This window comes from Mus caroli, unplaced genomic scaffold (assembly GCF_978045245.1).
Source record: "Mus caroli unplaced genomic scaffold, Mus_caroli_1 scaffold_3, whole genome shotgun sequence".
Classification (NCBI taxonomy): domain Eukaryota; kingdom Metazoa; phylum Chordata; class Mammalia; order Rodentia; family Muridae; genus Mus; species Mus caroli.
In genome coordinates, this window is record NW_028227258.1 from 21,625,569 (window position 1) to 21,651,299 (window position 25,731).

Genomic DNA, 25,731 nt, shown 5'->3' on the forward strand with positions numbered 1-25,731 from the left:
AAGGTCCAGAATTGTTCCTTCTGTTTTCTTATAGTAGTTGAGGTCCCTTCATTGAAGACTTCAGTGTGCTTAGAGTTCACTTTTGTAACTTTTGGCTCAAGAGAAAGAGGGAAGCCCAGCTTTACTTTTTCCATATCTAATTTCCCCAGGGCCAATAATTGAAAATATTCTGCTTCCTCTGATGCATCTTCTTAGCACCTTCTTAGCTTGTTCTTTGCATGTGCTCAGGTTTCTTGGGCTCTCTGTTCTGTTCCATTGATCTGTGATTCTGATTTCTGCCAAACCTTGTTGCTTTGGTCTCTACAACTCAGTATTGTATTTTGGGGTATAATGGCTCCCATTTTGTACTTTATGAACAAGGTTTCTTTGTCTATTTGCATTTTTTGAGGTTTCATACAGATTTGAAGGCTATTTTTTAGTCTGTGAGGAATTTTACTGGTGTTTTATTAAGACTGCATTGAATCTGTGGATCTCTTTGGATAGCATGGACCTATTGTTATATAGATTCTTCTAATTCTTGAATCATGAACAAAGACTGTTTTCATTTTTGTATATATTTAAATATGTCTATATTGAGACATGATCAATTCTACACAATCAGGCTGTGAGGAATTTGCTATGTGACCAGCCTAGTCCTGAACTTACATAGTCTGCCTTCCTTGGCCATCAAGATGTTTGGATTAAAGAAGTATACCATGACACTCTGCAATGTTTTATACTTTTTATTGTAGAAATATTTCACCTTTGACTAAATTTGTTTCTATGTTGTTAATTTATTTGTGAGATCAATTTCATAGCAGTTGTGAGATTGCTTCCTTGATTTCCGTATCAGATGCCTTGCTATTGTCATACAACCACACTATTGGTTCTTGTGGTGTTGGTGGTGTGACCTAAACACTAGCTCAATTGTTTATCAGTTCCAGTTATTTCTCCGGTGGGAATTCTGCACCGTGTGGACCATCCCCAGAGCTTTCATGTGTGGATCCATACAGCGTGGGAAAGATCCAGTGAGTGAGGAAATGTGTGTCCCTAGGTAGAGACAGCTGTCCAATGGAGCCTCTTGGTGTGCCTTCATCTGCAGCATCTGCTATTGGGTGATTCACATCAACTTGAACGTGGCTGTAAAAGGGAGGCTGGATCTCCATGGCATTGGGTCACATGGGATTCATTTCGATGGTGTGGTCAGGTGAGAAGCTTGATACGAAATTGTTGCTGAGTAAATGAAAGCCAAGAAAATAGAAAAGCATTGTGTGGCGGATTCCTTTAAATCATGATCCATGATGAAATATGTAGCTCTTGTAATTATGGTAGCAGGACACAGCGGATACTAAAGAGAGAGAGAGAGAGAGAGAGAGAGAGAGAGAGATAGAGAGAGAAGAAAGAGAAAACATTGAGGAATTTCTGACGAACCATGGGTTTTAGATTCAAATTCTCGTGTGTTAGACCTATAAACTAGTATCACTTCCTTTGATATTGGGTAAAAACAGGGGGACAGATTAACAAGCAGGGAGAAAAATGAACAAAGCAACATGTAGTTTCCACGGTGATAGAGTAGGTAAGGAGCTTTAACTGAGAGAAGTGCTGGTGTCATTTCGGGTCAGTCTCTACCGGGAGGAGGTGTTAGCAGTAGGAATTCTATAGACAATCCCCACACAGAAACAAAACATGAACATGATAAGTACACCCTCTTGTAAAGTGGCTTCAGTCTTTCTTTCCATATTTTATCTTACTGTGGGGAGGAGTAGAGTATAGACATGTGCCAAGTGTGCATAAGGAAGTCAGAAGGACAGCCTTGTGCAGTCGGGTCTCTCCTACCCTCTCTATGGGGTACTGGGGATTAAAGCCAGGATGTTCATCGGTGCAGCAAGTGCTTTCACCTGCAGAATCTTTTCTCCAGCTCTGTAACTTGTGTTCCTAAACTTAGATCCTAACTTTATGGGATGGCATCTTTAGCTCCATCTTGTATGAGGAAATAATGTGAATGCTATCTACTACTTTAATACTCCCAGGATCACGTATTTTATAAATCAGCAATAAAGCAAAATTCAGGGGTCAAGGGTAGATCTTTGTGCAGTACTGTAGCAGTGACAACCCCCTGTCACCACATCCAGACACAGACAGACGTGACAAGTGATTACCATTGCCCACTTTTCATTAGCTGAATTGCCTCATTGACCTCACTGAGAGTCAGGGTGTGGGTGATCAGAGGATCTAGGTTAAACTTCTGTGCCATATAGTCAGAAACCAGCTTAGGAATTTCCTCTTTGGTTTTCCAACCTGGAAATACACAAAATAACACAGACTTATGAAGGATTCCACTCATGAGGTTTCACTATAAAAGAAAGGTCATGTCAAGAATGGGGTGTGGATTTGATCATACCATATTGGCACGCATGAAGTTCTCAAATGGTAAAAAAGAGACTTTAAAAATGGAAGGAGGATGGGAGGAAAGAAAGACCATGTTAAAGTGCTAGAGATGTTTTCTGCCTCGTCCACTTGCCCCAGTCAGGACAGGCACTGTTCCCACCACACAGCCGACACACAGGCTTGTGCTCCTCTGGGGTGGGGTGGGGGGGCGCTGATGTCTGACACAGAGGAACTAATACAAAGTCAACAGAAACTAAGTCACATCTGTGGTATTCCCACCTTGGATCTAATCTCTGCAGATCATCCAATTCAACTGTATAATGAAGGCCACAGCCTTGGAATGAATTGAAAGGGTAGAAATGGGGGCTGGGGAAGTAGTTCAGCTGGGAGAACATGGGGCTATGTGCACGGGGCTCTAGGTTCGATCCTCAGCACAGCACTCTCTAAAAGCATAGAAATGCATCTCTCTTTCTGTGCATGTGCATGCATGTGTGTGTGCATATGTGTGTATGTGTGCGTATTTGTGTGCAGACACATCTCTGTCTGTGTGTTTCGACATGCAGCTTCATGAATGGTCCAAATAATCTAGGGGAAGAGAAGACTATGATGGCAGCAATTCCAGGGAAGCAGAAAACGAGTGAGTAGAAATTATTCAAATGCGTCCTCTGAGAGTAAAGATGTGGTCCACAAAAGCAGCACGAGCCTCATGATGTCTATTCTCTACTCTTCTGAGTTTCAAAAAGAGTATATATTTTGCACTGTGCCAAGAACCTTGTGGGATTTAGGAACTCAGGTCCTTTGCAAAACACACATGTTTGTAACTGCTGAGCCATCTTTGCAACCCTTGTGTTTACTTTCCTCTATTCCAATTAATGTCAGGTTCTCTAGCCTTCCTACCCACTCTCAAAACGGTCCCAAACTCTTCCAACAGTTAACTTTTCTATATATAGGTACAAATTCTAACTCGTGGTATCTGTTCTAGCCTATGTGCCTCACTGGCTCTTTCTCTTCTCTTCTCTTCTCTTCTCTTCTCTTCTCTTCTCTTCTCTTCTCTTCTCTTCTCTTCTCTTCTCTTCTCTTCTCTTCTCTTCTCTTCTCTTCTCTTCTCTTCTCTTCTCTTCTCTTCTCTTCTCTTCTCTCCTCTCCTCTCCTCTCCTCTCCTCTCTTCTCTTCTCTTCTCTTCTCTTCTCTTCTCTTCTCTTCTCTTCTCTTCTCTCTTCTCTTCTCTCTTCTCTTCTCTCTTCTCTTCTCTCTTCTCTTCTCTCTTCTCTTCTCTCTTCTCTTCTCTCTTCTCTCTTCTCTTCTCTCTTCTCTCCTCTCTTCTCTCCTCTCTTCTCTCTTCTCTTCTCTTCTCTCTTCTCTTCTCTCTTCTCTTCTCTCTTCTCTTCTCTCTTCTCTTCTCTCTTCTCTTCTCTCTTCTCTTCTCTCTTCTCTTCTCTCTTCTCTCTTCTCTTCTCTTCTCTTCTCTTCTCTTCTCTTCTCTTCTCTTCTCTTCTCTTCTCTTCTCTTCTCTTCTCTCCTCCCTCCCCCTCCCCTCCCCCTCCCCCTCCCCTCCCCCTCCCCTCCCCTCCCCCTTCCCCCTCTCCCTCCCCCCTCCCCTCCCCTCCCCTCCCCTCCCTTCCCCTCCTCTTCTTTTCTTTTCTCTTCCTTTCTCTTTTTAGCTGGTGATATAATGAAGCATCTTTGTATGCATGTAAAAAATACTTTTTTTTTTTTTTTTTTTTTTTTGAGACAGGGTTTCTCTGTATAGCCCTGGCTGTCCTGGAACTCACTCTGTAGAGCAGGCTGGCCTCGAACTCAGAAATCCACCTGCCTCTGCCTCCCAAGAGCTGGGATTAAAGGCGTGCACCACCACGCCCGGCTAATACTTTTTTGTTATGTCTTATTTCAATGGAAGAACATTAAGAAAGGCTGGGCTGGGTAGATGGCTCAGTGGGCAGAAGCCTGGAGAACTGACTGGATTCCTGGGAGCCTTTAAAGGTGTAGTGGAGCTTTCCATGTCTGAGTGGAGTGGAAGAGAATTTTGTGGAAATCACTCCACAGAATTATCCTTTGACCTCCACGTATGCATGGAGGCATGGATTTTCCCACCCTCTCATCCTCACACTAAGATAATGTAAAATGAATAGAGAAGGAAGGACCCAGGCACATAGACAAAATTAGGCAGTGTTTCTCAAAAAACAAAGTAAAACCATGTTGTTTCTCAGCGAGGGCACTAATTGGATTTTAAGCAGGGGAAGTTCTTCACTGTAGGAAGTTAGGAGACCCGTCTGCCCAACATAAATAATACCCTTTACTGGAAACTGTAAAACCAGAGGACTATACTCTCTCTGTGTAGGAGGAATTAGCTTCATTTATGATCATTGAATGAATATTAAGTGAATAATTTGTTGGTTTATGAGGGTTAAGATAACATGATGTGTTTTTACAAAGCTAAGTTAGACACATGCATTTTGAAGGAACACCTCGCATATGGGCACAGCATAAGGCTACAGCTGTGGTGTGTACCCAGTGGTCCACATAGAGGAACTGGAGCTACAATGTTCAGCTGATTCAGGACTCACCTCCCTTACAGGCCTTTGCTCATGGTATAAATGAAGTGGGTGAGTCTCCTAACGTCTGACAATCCATTGCCACCAATAGCTTGGCCAGCGCAGCTCCCAGTGTTCAGCAATCTCTTAATTTCATGTTTTTGTTAAAGAACTCACATTATTTAGAGTCTTCTTAAAAATCACATTGTGGTGTGGAGCAATGGCTCAGCAGTCAAGAGCACTGCTGCTCTTCCAGAGGGAGATTTCCAGCACTCATAACATAGCTTATAACTATGACTCCAGTTCAGAGGACTGGATGTCCTTTTCTGTCCTGTGTATCTAGGCACTCAAGTGGTGACATGTAGGCAAAACATCCACATACATTATAATAAATGAGCCCTAAAAAGTTAAAAAAAAATCAGGTTGCTTGCTGAGAAGCTGAGAAGCCTAAGCAGGAGTACATAATTTCATTTCTTTTCTACTTTTTAAATATGGGAGGCAGAGGCAGATGGATCTCTGTGTTCAAGGCCAGCCTGGTTTACAGAGTGAGTTTTAGGACAACTAGGGCTGCTCAGAGAAACCTTGTCTCAAAAACCAAAAGAAAAAAATTAAATAAATATTTTTTTTCTAAAGTTCTATGCTTTAAATAATGGCAAGTCAAGGATTCCATGAAAAGATGTATTTCTCTGGATGAGAGAATTTGCATTTGCTTGTTATTAAAGTATCTTTCCCTTTGGTAATATTCCTTGACAATTATGAATCTATTGTTTTTAAGAACATTGATTTGGTATGATGACAACACATTTGTCTGGATAAGATTATACTGCTTGACAATAACTATTAATAGCTGACCATATACCTGAAGGAACCCCATTGGGCATTTATATAACCGAACTGAGGTATACCTATTGATCAAAATAGGGGTATACTTATTGATTTTGATACTATTAAAGTTTAGGTCATTTTGAATTTGGGCTTTAGTATTCTGTCACCAAGTTACATTCCGAGCACCTACCAGTGGTTTGTAACCTGTGCATGATGACCCTTTTGACAAATATCCATCTCTGAAAATATTTACATATGATTCATAACAGTAGCAAAATTACAGTTAGGAAGTAGCAACAAAAATAGTTTTATGGTTGGAGTCACCACAACATAAGGAACTGTATGTATTAAGGCATTAAGAAGGTTAAGGACTACTGAATTAAGTAGTATTTTGTTGTTTGTTTGTTTTGCAAGTCAATTAAAATATTTTTTTCTCTCCTTGCATGAGATAATATTCGTAGAGAGACAGACAGAGGACATAGGTAGTATCCACTCTCTAAATATGGGTTTTAAAAAGTTGAAACAAGCACTGTAATCTAGAATTGATCAATGTCTTTTCTTAGGTTCTCCTGACCCATTTTTCTATTTCCTCCTTCTGTCTCCTCATCTCCATCATTTTCTGTTTTTTCCATACATACCTCCCAAAACAGAAGCTTTCAGAGTACGTCCTGAGAAGAACAACTGGCTACTGATGTTGATTGAACTCCAATATCCTATTAATCCAATAATTATGCAGACCCCGTGGTCTTTGTGGCAGGAGCCCAGGGCAGTTGCCTGTTGTAAAGCAACGCAAGACAGAAAAGGGATGAACCATGTAGGTCAGAGTCAAACCTGAGTCTTACCCAGTCTCACTGCTTAGCGGCCTATGAGTTCCTTTCTGGTTTTCTATTTCACTTTTTGATAACATTATCGATATTATGGAGATGTTCTATAAAGTAGCTAAGACATTGTTTCTGCCTAGCATAGCGCTAGGCATTGTAGGATTCAACAAATGGAATAAAGAGGAAGACCGTTATAGTTGTGGTAATAAAAATTATGATTGTTTTTATAAAGACTGATAGTTACGTGGGTGGTTCGTTTGAGTTGATGTTTTTCTCCTACATATCAAAGGGGACATTCGGATGTTTGTATGAGATGACATGCTAACAAAATGACCACCCGCCATCTTCCCATTAGTGATTTCCAAGGCTATTTCTCAGAACAAGACTGGGATAAAGGCTTTGCTGTATATTTCCTCATGTGAGAGGATTATCTACAGTGAACTGTAAGAAATTTTCAATGCTGGAATAAAGACCAAGGTTAGAAAGGACTCCAGATTCCTCTTTGCTTTCCAGGTAACTTCCATGCAACAAAAATGTATCAAAGACCAAAGGCAAGCTCTCCTCAGAGTCTGAGGTGACTACCTTTCCCTTTTATCTCCTTGTATGAACTATATTCAGGTAGAAAAATCCCTACTGGTTTTCTCCAGGTTTTTGAAAATGATTCATTAAATCAAGATGAGGACATGCTTTTCTTGAGTCAGAAGCTCACATCTAACATGAAAGATCTTAATGAAATTAAGAAGCTCACTGTTTTCTAGGACAATTTAGTGGAACCTGATCTCATCTAAGTTATCTGCCTTGAAAATGACAGTCATCTTAGGCTACTTGTTGTCATGCAGTCAGTCTCTGAGAGGGAATTTTTTATGGTTAATTGAAGGAGCCATGTGCGGGAACAGAGAAGGAAAAAATGATCTCAAGGGCAGATTTGTTGTTTGAGTGGGACAGCGAATTGACAGAGCTCTGGTGACCATGTCCTGATGGGCATGTGGTGGCCCACAAGGAAATTAGAGAAATGTGGGACAAAATGTAGGATGTTCAATACATTAAAGTATTAAGCATCAACTGGTGTAATATACCAGTAATTTTCACTTCCAATGATCACATACCACTGTTTCTTTGTTTCCAGTGACTTCAAAGCAGAAGTCTGCGCCACCATTCAGCATATCAAATAAAAATTCCTCAATGGGTTTCTCCAAGTCCCGTGGGTCTATGCAGTGAGTGGCACCCACCGTCCTGGCCTTGGCAAACTTGTCCTTGTTGATGTCCACAGCAATGATCCTGGCTGCTCCTGCTGCTTTACAGCCAATGATGACAGCCAGACCGACACCTCCGAGGCCAAACACGGCACAGGTAGAGCCTGGGGTCACCTAGGTAGAAAGGCAGAAACTCAAAGCAAAAGAAACTTCCCTCTGTGGTAGAGAGTGAAGCCAAGCCTCACGCCAAGTAAGGCAGCCTCTGCCTGTGCCCTGTTCCCAGTCCTGGGAGTCCTTACCAACTTATGGAGGCCAAGACAGTGGCTTTTCATGAGATAGAAGGAAAGGGCATTTTCAAGTAAAATGCATCAAGAGAATTTTAGTTCTTAGGCTATTTCTAGGTGTGTAATACTTTTAGCACATTAACAAAAACCTACCCAAAAGGAGAGGGTTTCAAATCTCAGGAAGGGCTCAGAGACCAATCTGCACAGGTGAGAGTGCAGACTCCAGAAGTGGCACAGCTTCTGGACAGACCCCGTTTTGGGCTCCAGACATCCGGGCACCTTCCCCACCAGAAGAGAGGTGTCTGCCCGGGAGGGCTCTGCCAGAGCACCTGGGGGAGCCATCTTGGGTCCTGGATCCCTCAGAGGCTAGTCTGTGCAGGTGAGAGTGCGGAATACAGAAGCTACACAGCTTCTGGGACAGGCAGAAATGACACAGCTTTTGGGATAGGCCCTATTTTGGGCCTTCATCTTCAGCCAGGAGGCAGATCGGAATGCCAGATATCTGTGAACCTTTCATGCAAGAGGAGAAATTACCTGCAGAGAGTACTCTGACCACTGAAACTCAGGAGAGAGCTAGACTCCCAGGTCTGCTGACAGAGGCTAACAGAATCACAGGAGGAACAATCTCTAACCAGAGACAACTATAACAACTAACTCCAGAGATTACCAGATGGCAAAAGGCAAATGTAAGACTCTTACTAACAGAAACCAAGACCACTCACCATCATCAGAACCCAACAAGACTCAGATTTAAAATCATATCTCATAATGCTGGTAGAGGACATCAAGAAGGACTTTAATAACTCACTTAAAGAAATACAGGAGAACACTGCTAAAGAGGTAGAAGTCCTTCAAGAAATACAGGAAAACACAACCAAACAGGTGATGGATTTGAACAAAACCATACAAGATCTAAAAAGGGAAGTAGAAACAATAAAGAAAACCCAAAGTGAGACAAATGCTGGAGATAAAAACCCTAGGAAAGAAATCTGGAATCATAGATGCGAGCATCAGCAACAGAATACAAGAGATGGAAGAGAGAATCTCAGGTGCAGAGAACATGGGCACAACAATCAAAATGCAAAAAGCAAAAAGATCCTAACTCAAAACATCCAAGAAATCCAGGACACAATGAGAAGACCAAACCTACGGATAATAGGAGTAGATGACAATGAAGATTTTCAACTTAAAGGGCCAGCAAATATCTTCAACAAAATTAAAGAAGAAAACTTCCCAAACCTAAAGAAAGAGATGCGCATGAACATACAAGAAGCCTACAGAATTCCAAATAGACTGGACCAGAAAAGAAATTCCTCCAGACACATAATAATCAGAACAACAAAGGCACTAAATAAAGATAGAATAGTAAAAGCAGTAAGGGAAAAAGGTCAAGTAACATATAAAGGCAGGCCTATTAGAATTACTCCAGACTTCTCACCAGAGACTATGAAAGCCAGAAGATACTGGACAGATGTTATGCAGACCCTAAGAGAACACAAATGCCAGCCCAGGCTACTATACCCAGCAAAACTCTCAATTACTATAGATGGAGAAATCAAAGTATTCCATGACGAAACCAAATTCACACAATATCTTTCCACAAATCCAACCCTTCAAAGGACAATAAAGGGAAAATGCCAACACAAGGACAGAAACTACACCCTAGAAAAAGCAAGAAAATAATCCTTTAACAAACCTAAAAGAAGACAGCTGCAAGAACAGAATCCCAATTTTAACAACAAAAATAACAGGAAGCAACAATTACTTTTCTTTAATTTCTCTTAACATCAATGGACTCAATTCCCCAATAAAAAGACATAGACTAATAGACTGGCTACACAAACAGGACCCAACATTTTGTTGCTTACAGAAAACCTACCTCAGGGAAAAGGACAGGCACTACCTCAGAGTGAAAGGCTGGAAAACAATTTTCCAAGCAAATGGTCTGAAGAAACAAGCTGGAGTAGCCATTCTAATATCGAATAAAATTGACTTCCAACCCAAAGTTATCAAAAAAGACAAGAAGGGACACTTCATACTCATCAAAGGTAAAATCTACCAAGATGAACTCTCAATTCTGAATATCTATGCTCCAAATACAAAGGCAGCCACATTCATTAAAGAAACTTTAGTAAAGCTCAAAGCACACATTGCACCTCACACAATAATACTGGGAGAACTTCAACATCCCACTCTCACCAATGGACAGATCCTGGAAACAGAAACTAAACAGAGACACATGGACACTAACAGAAGTTATAAAACAAATGGATTTACTTGATATCTACAAAACATTTTATCCTAAAACAAAAGGATATACCTTCTTCTCAGCACCACATGGTACCTCCTCCAAAATTGACCATATAATTGGTCACAAATCAGGCCTCAACAGATACAAAAATATTGAAATTATCCCATGAATCCTATCTGATCACCACGGACTAAGGCTGATCTTCAATAACAAAATAAATAATAGAAAGCCAACATTCATGTGGAAACTGAACAACACTCTACTCAATGATTCCTTGGTCAAGGATGAAATAAAGAAAGAAATTAAAGACTTTTTAGAGTTTAATGAAAATGAAACCACAACATACCCAAATTTATGGGACACAATGAAGGCAGCCCTAAGAGGAAAACTCATAGCTCTGAGTGCCTTCAAAAAGAAACTAGAGAGAGCATACACTAGCAGCCTGACAGCACACCTAAAAGCTCTAGAACTAAAGGAAGCAAATTCACCCAAGAGGAATAGATGGCAGGAAATAATCAAACTTAGGGCTGAAATCAACCAAGTGGAAACAAAAAGAACTATTCAAAGAATCAAACCAGGAGCTGGTTCTTGGAGAAAATCAACAAGATAGATAAACCCTTAGCCAGACTAACTGGAGGGCACAGGGACAGTATCCTAATTAACAAAATCAGAATGAAAAAGGAGACATAACAACAGAACCTGAGGAAATCCAAAACATCATCAGATCCTACTACAAAAGGCTATACTCAACAAAACTAGAAAACCTGGAGGAAATAGACAACTTCCTAGACAGATACCAGGTACCAAAGTTAAACCAGGATCAGATTAATGGTCTAAACAGTCCCATTTCCCCTAAAGAAATAGAAGCAGTCATCAATAGTCTCCCAACCAAAAAAAGCCCAGGACCAGATGGGTTTAGTGCAGAGTTCTATTGGATCTTCAAAGAAGACCTAATTCCAACTCTTCTCAAACTATTCCACAAAATAGAAACAGAAGGTACTCTACCCAATTCATTCTATGAAGCCACAATTACTCTGATACCTAAACCACACAAAGATCCAACAAAGAAAGAGAACTTCAGACCAACTTCCCTTATGAATCTTGATGCAAAAATACTCAATAAAATCCTTGCAAACCGAATCCAAGAACACATCAAAACGATCACCCATCATGACCAAGTAGGCTTCATACCAGGGATGCAAGAATGGTTTAATATACAGAAATCTATCAACGTAATCCAATATATAAACAAACTCAAAGACAAAAACCACATGATCATCTCATTAGATGCCAAGAATGCATTTGACAAAATCCAACACCCCTTAAAAGTTTTGGAAAGATCAGGAATTCAAGGCCCATACCTAAACATGATAAAAGCAATCTACAGCAAACCAGTAGCCAACATCAAAGTAAATGGTGAGAAGCTGGAAGCAATCCCACTAAAATCAGGGACTAGACAAGGCTGCCCGCTTTCTCCCTACCTATTCAACATTGTACTTGAAGTCCTAGCCAGAGCAATTCGACAACAAAAGGAGATCAAGGGGATACAAATTGGAAAGGAAGAAGTCAAAATATCACTATTTGCAGATGATATGATAGTATATATAAGTGACCCCCAAAATTCCACCAGAAAACTCCTAAACCTGATAAACAGCTTCAGTGCAGTAGCTGGATATAAAATTAACACAAATAAATCAATGGCCTTTCTCTACACAAAGGATAAATGGATTGAGAAAGAAATTAGGGAAACAACACCCTTCACAATAGTCACAAATAATATAAAATACCTTGGTGTGACTCTAAGGAAGTGAAAGATCTGTATGATAAGAACTTCAAGTCTCTGAAGAAAGAAATGGAAGAAGATCTCAGAAGATGGAAAGATCTCCCATGCTCATGGATTAGCAGGATTAATATAGTAAAAATGGCTATCCTGCCGAAAGCAATCTGTAGATTCAATGCAATTCCCATCAAAATTCCAACTCAATTCTTCACTGAGATAGAAAGGGCAATTTGCAAATTCATCTGGAAAAATAAAAAACCTAGGATAGCAAAAACTATTCTCAACAATAAAAGAACCTCTGAGGCGGGGAGGGTTTGGGGGACTTTTGGGGTAGCATTGGAAATGTAAATGAAGAAAATACCTAATTAAAAAATAATTAAAAAAAATAAAAGAACCTCTGGTGGAATCACCATGCCTGACATTAAGCTGTACTACAGAGCAATTGTGATAAAAACTGCATGGTATTGGTACAATGACAGACAGGTAGATCAATGGAATCGAATTGAAGACCCAGAAATGAATCCACATACCTATGGTCACTTGATCTTTGACAAGGGAGCTAAAACCATCCAGTGGAAAAAAGACAGCATTTTCAACAAATGGTGCTGGCACAACTGGCGGTTATCATGTAGAAGAATGCGAATTGATCCATTCTTATCTCCCTGTACAAAACTCAAGTCTAAGTGGATCAAAGACCTCCACATAAGACCAGAGACACTGAAATTAATAGAGGAGAAAGTAGGGAAAAGCCTCGCAGATATGGGCACAGTGGAAAAAATTCCTAAACAGAACAGCAATGGCTTGTGCTGTAAGATCAAGAATTGACAAATGGGACCTCATAAAATTGCAAAGCTTCTGTAAGGCAAAAGACACTGTCAATAAGACAAAAAGGCCACCAACAGATTGGGAAAGGATTTTTACCAATCCTAAATCTGATAGGGGCCTAATATCCAATATATACAAAGAGCTCAAGAAGCTGGACTCCAGAAATTCAAATAAACCCATTAAAAATGGGGTTCGGAGCTAAACAAAGAATTCTCACCTGAGGAATACTGAATGGCTGAGAAGCACCTGAAAAATGTTCAACATCCTTAATTATCAGGGAAATGCAAATCAAAACAACCTTGAGATTCACCTCACACCAGTCAGAATGGCTAAGATCAAAAATTCAGGTGACAGCAGATGCTGGCGAGGATGTGGAGAAAGAGGAACACTCTTCCATTGCTGGTGGGATTGCAAGCTTGTATAACCACTCTGGACGTCAGTTTGGAGGTTCTTCAGAAAATTGGACATAATACTATGGGAAGATCCAGCAATACCTCTCTTGGGCATATACCCAGAAAAAGTTCCAACTGGTAATAAGAACACATGGTCCACTATGTTCATAGCAGCCTTATTTATAATAGCCAGAAGCTGGAAAGAACCCAGATGTCCCTCAACAGAGGAATGGATACAGAAAATGTGGTACATTTACACAAGGGAGTACTACTCAGCTATTAAAAACAATGGATCTATGAAATTCTTGGACAAATGGATGTATCTGGAGGATATCATCCTTAGTGAGGTAACCCAATCACAAAAGAAGTCATTAGATATGTACTCACTGATAAGTGTATATTAGCCCAGAAACATAGATCACTCAAGATACAATTTGCAAAACACAAGAAAATCAAGAAGAGGGAAGACCAATGGGTAGATACTTCATCCCTCCTTAGAATATGGAACAAAAGACACATGAAAGGAGTTACAGAGACAAACGTTGGAGCTAAGATGAAAGGATGGACTATCCAGAAACTACCCCACCCGGGGATCCATCCCATAATCAGTCACCAAACCCAGACACTATTGCCTATGCCAGAAAGATTTTGCTGAAGGGACCTTGATATATAGCTGTCCCTTGTGAGGCTATGCCAGTGCCTGGCAAACACAGAAATGGATGCTCACAGTCATCTACAAGATGGAACACAGGGCCCCCAATGGAGAAGCTAGAGAAAGCACCCAAGGAGCTGAAGGAGTCTGCAACCCTATAGGTGGAACAACAATATGAACTAACCAGTACCCTCAGAGTTCATATCTCTAGCTGCATATGTAGCAGAAGATGGCGTAGTCGGCCATCTTTGGGAAGAGAGGACCCTTGGTATTGCAAACTTTATATGCCTCAGTACGGGGGAACGCCTCAGCCAAGAAGTGGGAGTGGGTGGGTAGGGGAGCAGGGCGGAGGGAGGGTATAGGGAAATTTCGGGATAGCATTTGAAATATATATAAAGAAAATATCTAATAAAAAAATAAATTAAAAAAAGTTACTCAAAAGGTAGGAACGATGAACAGAGAGAATTATTTATCTTAGTAGATATTTATATACAGCATTAAAAATAAAAACTATCAGAAAAAAAATCCCAGGAAGGAACTAGGAGGAGTGGAAGTAACACAGTGAAATCCTCCTGGATCCTTTACTGGGGCAGATTATTTCTTAGTTGTAGAGAGTTTTGAGTTCTTTCCCATACCTCCACCTTCTTGAAAACTCTTTCTCTTTTCTTCTGGTTATCTGGGAACTCCAAATCACTTCTGAGTCAACGCTTACTGGATGCACTCAATTCTTGTTTCTTTATTCCTTTGTTCCCCCCTCTTTCCTCCCTCCCTCCCTCCCTCCCTCCCTCCCTCCCTCCCTCCCTCCCTCCCTCCCTCCCTCCCTCCCTCCCTCCCTCATTCCCTTCTTCTTTCCTTCTCTCTTTCTTTCCTTCTTTCCTTCCTTCTTTTCACTGAGCAGCATGCAGTTTGGCACCAGTTTAAACCGAACCTCTCCCACCTGTTAGAGTTTGCATTTTGAACACGCCTTAAAGACACATGTGATAAAGGCTTGCTCCTCAGCCCGTGACGTCGTAAGTAGCGGAACCTCCTGAAGGAGCCCGGTGGTGAGAAAACATTGGGGTGCATGCCCTACAGGGATTCTAGGGCTCCAGCTCTCCTTTCTTTTTGTATCTTATGCATAGTCTTTCATCCTGTTCCTGGATACCTGAGATGATCAGTTTTGTCCCACTCTGTATTCCCTGCCACGACTTACTGCCCCCTGACACCCCAACACCTCAGCGCCAAACCAGCGTGGACCACATGTCTGAGGTTATGAATATGATAAACCTTCCTTCCTCAAAATGGGATTGTTGTGGGTGTCTCCTCACATCGACACACAGCTAAGACACATCCCAATCTCTGTGAGTAGCATTGAGACTATAGGACGGTGGACAGCATAGAGGCTTAAATATCAATGGCCCCGAAAGAATTGAACTGGGGAGGTTAGAGTAATATTTCAGGAGGAGGAGGAATTTAACTGTAACCCATTCCCTGGCCTGTGCAGTCACCGCTCTGCTAGTTCTTGTATTTATTGCTATACACAGATTGAATCCAGGACCTTGTGCACACCAGGCATTTATTCTGTCCTTGATGTACACATTCAGCCCCGCCCCCAGCTTTACTTCTAATTAATATACTACTCAATTAGAATGTAAGCTTGATGAGGGTTTTTTTTTTTTTTTCAGATGAACAGTGAGAAGCTTCACCATTGCTCATTGAATGAAATGAATTAGAGTATGGAAAGATACAGTTGTGTTATAATTGTGCTATATTTAAAGTCTATATATCTGTACTCCTGAATGGCATGGGGTGCCTGTGCAGGCAATCAAATCATTCAATAAATTTAACAGTGCCTAGCGGTAAGTTTATGTTTCTTCAGGTGGTATGACCAGGCGGTACTCTGATGTGAGAGGTGTTTCACCTTCTTTTCACACGAATTCTATTTTTAAATGGATGTAAATGCTCCTCACCTTGGCAGAGTTGATTGCAGCTCCATATCCAGTGGCAAACCCACAGCCAATTATGCACACTTTCTCCAGGGGAGCACCTTCGTCAACCTTGGCAACTGAGATTTCCCTTAGGACTGTGTATTCAGACAAGGTGCCCAGAGTAGCATATTGCCGCACTAACTTCCCATTGCAGGTAATTCTGCTGGTGCCTTCAGATGTCAGATGTGTTTCTGCCAGTCTTCGATAGATGAAAGGAAACAAATTGCACTTTTTATTAAAAAACTTAAATCTCTTCAATTGGAACTGAATTAGACTTTAAAAAAATAGTAATAAAGAGCTACCTAATTTCTGTACAAATGTTGTTCTTGGAATTCAGGCAAGTATCACATTCTCCACACTGTGGAATACATAATATGATAACTTTATCACCTAGAAAAGCAAAGTAGTCGATTAGGATGAAATAGCAGAAGAGTCTTGTCTCTTAGGATGTCAACAGCAAAGCACCAAGAACATGTGATGATGGAGAGTTAGTTCCACATTTAACTGTGCCTAATCACAAGTAGATATATTTAGTGTCTCCATGGGGCTGTGGCTGAATCTCTGTGAGCTGGCCCCAGATCTGCCCACTTTGTAAGGCATGTTTGGAATAGCATGGCAAGCAGTTTCGTCATGTGCCTTGAAAAACTGCATCTGCTGCTCTCTGCCCTGACTTCCATTGTGGGACCAGAGTTAAAGTAGTATGGATGCCCTGCTCACAGAATAAGTGCCAGGATCGGGGCCTGATTGCCTACAGGTGTGCTCTGTGCTGTCCCTCTGCCAGTGTGGAAAGAAAGGGAAAGAAAGCAAGTCGTCGTATTCTTCTTCTTCTCCTTCTCCTTCTCCTTCTCCTTCTCCTTCTCCTTCTCCTTCTCCTTCTCCTTCTCCTTCTCCTTCTCCTTCTCCTTCTCCTTCTCCTTCTCCTTCTCCTTCTCCTTCTCCTTCTCCTTCTCCTTCTCCTTCTCCTTCTCCTTCTCCTTCTCCTTCTCCTTCTCCTTCTCCTTCTCCTTCTCCTTCTCCTTCTCCTTCTCCTTCTCCTTCTCCTTCTCCTTCTCCTTCTCCTTCTCCTTCTCCTTCTCCTTCTCCTTCTCCTTCTCCTTCTCCTTCTTCTTCTTCTTCTTCTTCTTCTTCTTCTTCTTCTTCTTCTTCTTCTTCTTCTTCTTCTTCTATACTTGTTGTATTTCTGTGTCCAAATCAGGAGGGGAGATCAGAGTGTCTGCTTGGGGTGAGTTCGTTGACTGCCTGTTGCTTGTTTTTGCCAAGCAGCGAAATCTGTTATAAATTGTAATTTAAAAGCTGTGTTATAGTTTAGGCTCTTCTGTTTTAGTTCTAGGAAGTCAAAGACCTCTACAATGAAAGCTCCAAAACTGAGAAGAAAGAAATTGAGGACATTAGAAAAAGGAAAAGGCTCTCATGCTTTGGGTTGGCAGATTGATCATTGTGAAAATGACCATCATATAAAAGAAACTTACAGGTTCAGTGTAATCCCTATGAAACTTCCCATGACATCCTTCACGAAAATAGACCCCTGCACCCCCCCTTGCAATCCTAAAATTCATATCGAAGACCCAGGATCACCTACACACTCTTGAACAAAAAGAACAACACTGCATTGCATATCACATCATATTTAAATTTATGTGACAGCACTGTAATGATGACATAAAATCAGACATGTTCTTGGCCATGTGGATTAGAATGGAAGACCCAACCTTAGGTGCATATAATTATAGCCATCTGAGAGTTGGCAAAAATCCATACTGGAGGGAAGGCGATTGATTTCAAATGTAGTGATGGGAAAACTGGGCGACCATATATGAGGAATGAAATTAGACCCATGTCTATTAGTCTTCCTCCTCCTCCTCCTCAAAAGAAGAAAAAGGAGAAGGGGAGGAGGAGGTGGAGGAAGAGGAGGAGGAGGAAGAGGAGGAGGAGGAGGAGGAAGAAGAGGAAGAAGAGGAAGAAGAGGAAGAAGAGGAAGAAGAGAAACTCCAAATGGGTCAAAGACTTTAGTGTGAGCCCTAATGCTGCTAGAAGACAACAGGAGAGCTGTGGAAGATAGCGGTGTAGGAACAGGATAGCTTTCTGAACAGGACTGCATTCACTCAGCAACTAAGATCAATAACTGACAAGAGGGGCCTAATAAAACCAAAGGCCACAAAGAGGACAATCAATTGAGTGAAGAGAAAGCCCAGTGTGGGAGAGAGATTGCAGCTGTATGATAGAGGATTAATATCGAGAGTGGTCAAAGATCTCAAAGAACAAAGAATCAAGAAAACAACCCACTTTAAAAAAAATGGGCTAATGACCTGAATAGTCAAAAGAAGAAGTGAAAAAAAAAAGGCCATAAAAAGTTGTTCATCAACCTTAGAAATGAGGGAAATGCAAGTTAAAACAACTTTGGGATTTCACCTTGCCCCAGTCATTATGGCTTAGGATCAAGAAACCAACTGCCAACAGATGCTGGTGAGACATGGGGAAAGGGAGGCCCCAGTTCCTGCTGGCGGCAAGGCAGACTGGAATCCACTCTGCATTCGCAGCCACCTTGGAAATCAGCATGGGGAATTCTCAAAAAGCTCCTGGTTTATCTACTGTATTATCCAGCTAAACTGTTCTTTAGCATAAGCTCAAAGGACAATATTTGACTCCACATGTACTTGCCTACCATATGCATTGGACTTATAGAAAATAGAGAGAGAGGATAGAAGCTGCCTCGATGGTCTTCAGCTGACTAAAGTATAATGAAATGCAATTCATTCACACAACAGTATCATTTCCAGCTGCAAAGAACATGAATTTGTGAAACTTACAGATAAATGGATGGAGCTGGATAATATACTCAGCTTTGAATGGAACCCAGAAAAACAAACGCCAGATGTTCTCTTCTGTCTGTGGACCCTAGTTCTGAATCCATGAATTTGAGTCTAAAACCTGAAGTAACCCCAAGAGCCAGGAAATCAAAAGGAACCATGGAGAGGCAGAGAGAAGTTGTTCCAAAGAGAAGGCCACAGGACAAAGATGTTATGGAGGAGGGAATGGAGGAAACGAGGTAAGGACCAAACTGTGAGGGGGCAAACAGGGGACACAGAGGGAGAAAGAGTGAGGAAGGATAAAACAAGACTAGAAATATTTAAGATTATTTAATATGCCTACCTAACAATAACCATATAATATGTACACACACACACACACACACACACACATATATGGCTACACACATATATACACAGATCTACACACATCTATACATATATATATATGTGTGTGTATTTATACTTATATACATACTATACACACATTTTCACATATATATCTAAACACACATACTCATATACACATACACATGCACACATTCTGTTTAAATTGAATTGCCACACCTAAGGTGACAGCACTTCTTTCAGGAGTCATAGGCTATCTGAACTCCCAGTGTCAGCAAAGGGATACCTCCCTTCAAGTTGTTGGTCAAGGGGATCCAAGAGACCCAATCTATCAATATAGGCCATTGGCCTTGCTTTAGTTAAGCAATTGTTCAGCAGTGCATTCCAGTTTACCCATTTTCTGTAGCTTTTCTCTTCACATGAACCTTTATTAGGTATAGATTCAGTGCATTCTACTTCAAAATATAAATCTGAAGAATAAACCTCACTACAATTGTGGTGTAATTTAGAAACAATTACAACTCCTCGCAGAAGTGGGCAGTGTTCCATCTTTCATTTTGGTTCCTTCATCATGACACATTTAAGGGATGGCCTTAAGTCGGTTTTCCACTGTGGGTTCCAAGCCTTGCTGTTTCTCAGTGCTGGGCGTTGCTTCTTACCTGTTCTTACCGTGCTTACGTCTTCCCCAACACTCTCAACTATCCCAACGCCTTCATGGCCCATAATGATGGGGCAAAACTGAGAAAAGTATTCTCTGTCCACATTTTTTATATCGGTACCACAGATTCCTGTGGCCACAATCTGTGTGGAGAGCACAGATGACAGAGGTTAGTCTGTTGTGAAGGCTTCAGACCTGCTGCTCTCACCATCGGCAACTGTAATAGTTATTTGTGTAAAGGAACACAGTGTTCTTCCTTAACTCCCTATTTTAGCTAAAGTTTTAGTTTATTTATCAAAGACACTTAGAGTTTTGTTAATAGTCCCAGTTCATTGTAAGTCCTAACTGTGTTGTGCTTGTGACATGACAGTATTGGACAGACATTGAAATCTCATGGTTCTAGAAATGCACCAAGAAGTCTGGTCTGTGTTTATTCTTGGCTGATTCAGTGGCCCCCAGCTGGCTTTGTCCTGTTACCTACAGAAGGCAGGTTTTCTACCTTCATCTATCATAATCACCTGAATAATTATGGCTACCAGCATCACCCCCATTCAGCTTCTCCACTGCTTATCATAATCTACCCTGCTGTGTATTTTGGATCAGATGCACAGGTGAGAGAGTCAGACTGTAGCTTGTCACATAATGGCTGGGTGTCTTTGAGTCTAAAACTGCTTGTAAGAATTGTGACATTGTTGGGGTGTAGTCTTTGGGATGGCTAAATGCCATTCCCCTCACTCAGTAGAGAACAGATACCACAGAAGGTACAGAAAAAGAGGGTATGGATTGTATAGGTAAGGGGACTTAGAAATAGCTATCTCTCTATAGTCCACCAGTAAACAATACATACTCCCCACCACGGTAATGAAAATAACCTAATGACCTTGAGCCACAAGTCAGATGAACTGAATTCTGGCTTGCTGGGAGCCAGTTAGAATCATCTGGGGATAGATGCCACACCCAGCCAATCAACTCATAATTTGAGATGAGATGCAGTTAGCATTTTTCAAGCTCCCTAGTAATTTCAAGCATTTAACTAAACTTAAAAAACAAAACAAAACATCAAACTAGTTTTCTTATTCTACTTAGTATAAAAATGTATTAATTCTCCCTAACATTTTCTAGGCAAAAGAATATGCTGTTTTAATTTTGAATAGGGAATTCTGGAAAGGATATACAGCGAATGGCTTTTGTTTTGATGTGGAAATGTTGAATTTGTTTTTACCTTTATTCGAACTTCCTTTGCTTTTGGTGGGGCCACTTCTATCTCCTCAATGGCAAGTGGGGTCCCAGGCTTCCAGAGCACAGCAGCTTTGCATCTGATCACCTGGGATAGCAGATGAAGAGGGAGAGGGATGCTGAATAAGGTGAGGAAGACTTATATTCATCATTACTAGAATGTACTTAATTCATCTATACTCAGTATTAAAAAAAATGAAAAAGTCTCAATATATGCTGAAGGTAGTGGTTTCCACCCCACTATAGTTTTTTTTTTTGTTGTTGTTGTTATGCTTTCAGTTTCTATATTCAAGCCACATCGTCACTTATATTTATAGGAAAGCACACATATAAAAGGATGGATAGCTTTCTATCTCTTCTGAAACAGTCTTGCTGTGTAGGTCATTTTGCCCTTGAATTTGTGATCCTCCTGCCTCCACATCCCTGGGCTGCCATTATAGGCACATGCTGCCAGTCCTGGCTGGAAGCCATGTATTCATTCATTTACGAATGAAATAGACCACTAGTTACTCCACAGTTGTTATATCATGCCATGCGCCAGCTTCATTGGGCAAGAGGGTCCTGAGGAAGGGTGTTTGGGAACTCAGTGATGGATGCAAGCTGACAGTACTGTGACCTCCCAGGCAGATCAAAGCCCAGACTTTTATTTGCATAAACTACTTCCTCGGAAATTATGTGTCAGTTTAATTATTTACCCCAGCTTCCCTTCTGATCATTCCATGAACCAGAATTTTATGACCTTGACCCATGACCCTTAAAGATACAGAGCACATTTGAGGCAAATGAACCAGACAGCATTTTTTTTTTCTTTTAACATTGCAAGTCCTATTCGGTTTGCTAGACATAGCACTTGTGGTTGCCAAGGTTAGACATAGAGGCTATTTTTTATGTGTGAAAATATGTGAGAAAAGTAGCTTTAAGTATAATACTTTTTAAAATTTTTAGCTTTAAGTATAATACTTTTTCTAATTTTTTTGTTTGTGCTAATGCAAACAGCATTGAAGCTTATTTTTATAATCTTTAGCTACCTTAACATATTCTTTTAATCTTTGCATTTTTTTCTTCTTTATCTCAGCAACGCCAAGGCTTATTATTGGAAAGTATTAAGTGATCCCAGAAAGCAGGGGCATCATTAAGCCTTCATCTTTTGTTCCTGATACCAGGTTTTTACCCCTATTGACCAAATCCTGTCTCCTTCCTTACTATCTTTCTGACTAAGCTGACTCATTAGTGCAGCTGCCTCTGTTCTCTCAGGTCAGTGAAGCCCCTTATACAGTTCATATTGGATCCTTATATTTTGCATAGTTGAGGAATCCTGAGGAACAGTATAATCCTATGCTAATTTATATATTCTTGAACTCATATTTTCAGAGTTCTTTTCCATAGCCTTAAGGGCTGTCCTGAAGGTCACAGACACTATTGCTGCAGAACATGAGACACGTAATCACTTTCCAGAATCGTGCTGTCTCTGATGATCAAGGAGTCGCTATTGTTGGTAGGGAGAACATTCCCCAAAGGAGGAACATGAAGTAAAATATGATTATTATTATGCAAACAAGCCTTGTGCTTATAGCGACCATCAGCACTGAGGAGACCCATGTCCTGCTGGCTCTGCCACAGGTGCAGGAACCATGTCACACTGTCCCTTCTGCAGCCATGCTGGACCCGGTAATATTACAGTGTAGGGTCATTTGTGATCCGAGGTATGAGGGATCTTGGAGTGAAGCAGTGAGCTGTGGAGTGAAGAGCATCAGATGGAGGTGAACACAGATGCTCCTCATTGCAGAATGGTGTTGGAGAGGTAACAGATAGCAAAGTATGCCTTATGGGTTCTGATATCAGCCCATCATCGCCATCTTATAAACTGCCTTCTATTTTTATGCATTTAGTCACTACTTTTATGTAGACGACTTGCACAAACTTGCACTGTATGTATGGGACAGATTTCTCCCAAAGATTTAGACAAGTATTTATATGCTGTTTGAATGTCTTCCATGTACTGCAAAGTCAATATGTTAATATACAAACAAACCATTTTTTTTCTCATCTGTACTTTTAGAGAACACAGTACACAATTTGCTAACCCCTCATAACCTGACCTTTCCTCTACCACATTCAAAGCAGTATTAACTATTATGCTGAAGCCATGATAAGTACCACCTATAGGCTTAGATTTTTCAAAACTTACTTTATTAAGGGTTCTCAAACACTTTGACACCTTGCCCCTTCTAGCTCACAGTCCAAGGGTAGGGGAGAAAAGATGGTAAATAGGACAGGGGATATGCTTTAGTAGTTCTTTGGGGTGATTTTAATCTCCGTTTGTGCCACCAAACACAAATCAGCAATGATGGCACAGTCCAGCAGAAACTGCTAAGCCTCTGCCAAATAGGCATGAGTTCAGCAGAGTGAACAGGACCAGTTGTAACATCAGGAATTCTCTTCTGTGCCTCTCTCAACAAAGTGAAGATCAGCGAAGATGCCAATGAAGAGTTGCACAGCTAGTTATGTAAGCACCCTGTCACTGTCTATTGAGTCCTACTTATACTCTCTCCAGATATCGCATGTCCTCCCATGGGTCTTGCCTCATCAAAACACCATGTGAGTAAGCATCACATGACACAACCAGAAACTTCCACTTCATAGAAGAATGCAAGTAGATCTATATTCATCAACCTACACAAAACTCAAGTCCAAGTGGATCAAAGACCTCAATGTGAAACCACTTATAATAAATTAAATAGAAGAGAAAGTAGGGGAATAGCCTTGAACACACTGAGATAGCACAGGAGACAACTTCCTGAACAGGACACCAACAGCTCAGGCACTAAGTTCAACAATATAAAGAACTCAAGAAATTAGACACCAACAAACCAAATAACCCATTTAAAAATGGAATACAGAGCTAAACAGAGAATTCTCAACAGAGGAATCTCTAATCACTGAAAACACTTAAAGAAATGTTCAATATTCTTAGTCATCAGACTAATCAAAATGACTCTAAGATTCCACTTTATACCCTTCAGGATGGTTAACCTAAATTCAATGGATACCACATGCTGGCAAGGATATGGAGCAATGGGAAAACTCCTCCACTACTGGTAGGAGTGCAAACTTGTAAAACCACTCTGGAAATCAATTTTGCAGTTTCTCAGAAAATTGGGAATAGCCCTACCTCAAAGACCCAGCTATACCACTCCTGGGCATATACCCAAGAGATGCTACACCATACCAAGGACACTTGCTCAACTATGTTTATAGCAGTTTTATTGGTAGTAGCTAGAAACTGGAAACAATCCAGATGCCCTTCAACCAAAAAATAGATTTTTAAAAAAGCGTGGTTTACACATTAGAAAACTACACAGCTGCTAAAAACAAGGACATCATGAAATTTCAAGGCAAATAGATCGAACTAGAAAAATATCATCCTGAGTGAGGTAACCTAGACCCAGAAGGACATGCATGGTGTGTACTCACATGTAAGTAGATATTAACCATAAAGTACAGGATACCCATGCTACAATCCACGGACTCAAAGAAGCTAAATAAGTAGGAAGGCCCAAGGTAGGATACTTGAACCTCATTCAGAAGGAGAAATAAAAGAGTCATTGGAGGTGGGTGGAGGGGATGAGGAGGGGAATGAGGTATGTGGGGGGAATTAGGAGTAGGGAGAGAGCTGTGGAGAGAGGGCAGGACAAGTGAATGGAAATTGGTGAAGAGGGCAAGGTTATCTCTAAGATGCACCAGAGACCTGGGATTGGGGAGGCTCCAGGGAGTCTATGAGGGTGACTCCAGCTGAAACTCCTATCAGTGGGAAATGGCCACCTCCTGTAGCCAGGCTGAACTCCCAGTCTAGGGATAAGGACGCCAACCCATCCACAAAACCTTTGACCTGAAATGTGTCTTGCCTATAAGAAGTGTGGGGACAAAGATGGAGCAGAGACTGAGGGAAGGCCAACCAATGGCTGGCCCAACTTGAGAGCCCATGGGCAAGAATCAATCCCTATTATGCTTGCAGACAGGAGCCTAACATAACTGTCCTCTGAGAGGTTCTATCCAGTAGCTGATGAGAGAAGATGCAGAGACTCACAGCTGAACATTAGATGGAGCTGGGGAACCTTATGGAAGAGTTGGGGGAAGGATTGAGGGACCTGGAGTGGATAGGGACTCCACAAGAAGACCAACAAAATCAACTAGCCTGGACCTTTGTGGGCTCCCAGAGACTGAACCATCAACTGAAGAGCATACATGGGCTGGACCTAGGCCCCATGCACATATGTAGCAGATGTGCAGCTTAGTCTTCATACAGGTCCCCTAACAAATGGAGTAGGGGGCTTACCTGGACTCTGTTGCCTGCCTGTGGATCCTGTTCCCCTAAGTGGGCCGTCTTGTCTGACCTCAGTGGGACTTCATGTGCCTAGTCCTGCAGTGGCTTGAGATGTCAGGGTGAGCTGGTTACCGGGGCGGACCTCCCCCTTCTCAGAAGGAAGGGAAGGGGGCATATGTGAGGGGCGTGCCAGGAGGAAAGGGGCTGCAATCAGGATATAAAGTAAATAAATGAATTAATGGGTAAAAGGGCTGGAATTGAAGCTTTCTGTCAAATAATTATTAAAATTATTCAAGTCAGTTATTCACTAGTTTCTTTGAAATCCCAGTAAATGTGTACTTTCTTGTTGCTTGTAGGACGTTCCTATGAACCTCTATGGTAGGTTTACTCAGGGGGGGGGGAGCACTGACCCATGCCCTCTGCACAGATGTAACAGTTGTGTAGCTTGGGCTGTCTCTGACTCTGTTGCC

The 25,731-nt window shown here is 41.3% G+C and overlaps 1 protein-coding gene across 4 annotated transcripts in view; it reads right to left on the reverse strand.

The window, feature by feature from the left end:
• Window positions 1-707: 707 nt before the first annotated feature.
• The window catches only part of LOC110290724 (alcohol dehydrogenase 6-like), a 28,172-nt gene continuing 3,148 nt past the window's right edge, over window positions 708-25,731 (reverse strand). Inside the window, exons 2-9 of one of the 4 annotated variants that reach the window (XM_085835490.1) lie at window positions 20,924-21,025; window positions 19,703-19,844; window positions 16,191-16,278; window positions 15,871-16,087; window positions 7,651-7,911; window positions 6,362-6,497; window positions 2,139-2,277; window positions 708-1,212 (exon numbers count right to left, since the gene is read on the reverse strand). In XM_085835490.1, the coding sequence (XP_085691616.1) occupies window positions 1,155-1,212; window positions 2,139-2,277; window positions 6,362-6,497; window positions 7,651-7,911; window positions 15,871-16,087; window positions 16,191-16,278; window positions 19,703-19,844; window positions 20,924-21,025 (1,143 nt within the window). In that variant the 3' untranslated portion in view covers window positions 708-1,154. Of the gene's footprint in view, window positions 1,328-2,138; window positions 2,278-6,361; window positions 6,498-7,650; window positions 7,912-15,870; window positions 16,088-16,190; window positions 16,279-19,702; window positions 19,845-20,923; window positions 21,026-25,731 lie in introns of all 4 variants that reach the window. The other 3 variants (XM_085835491.1, XR_015046660.1, XR_015046659.1) reach the window with 3 other exon arrangements.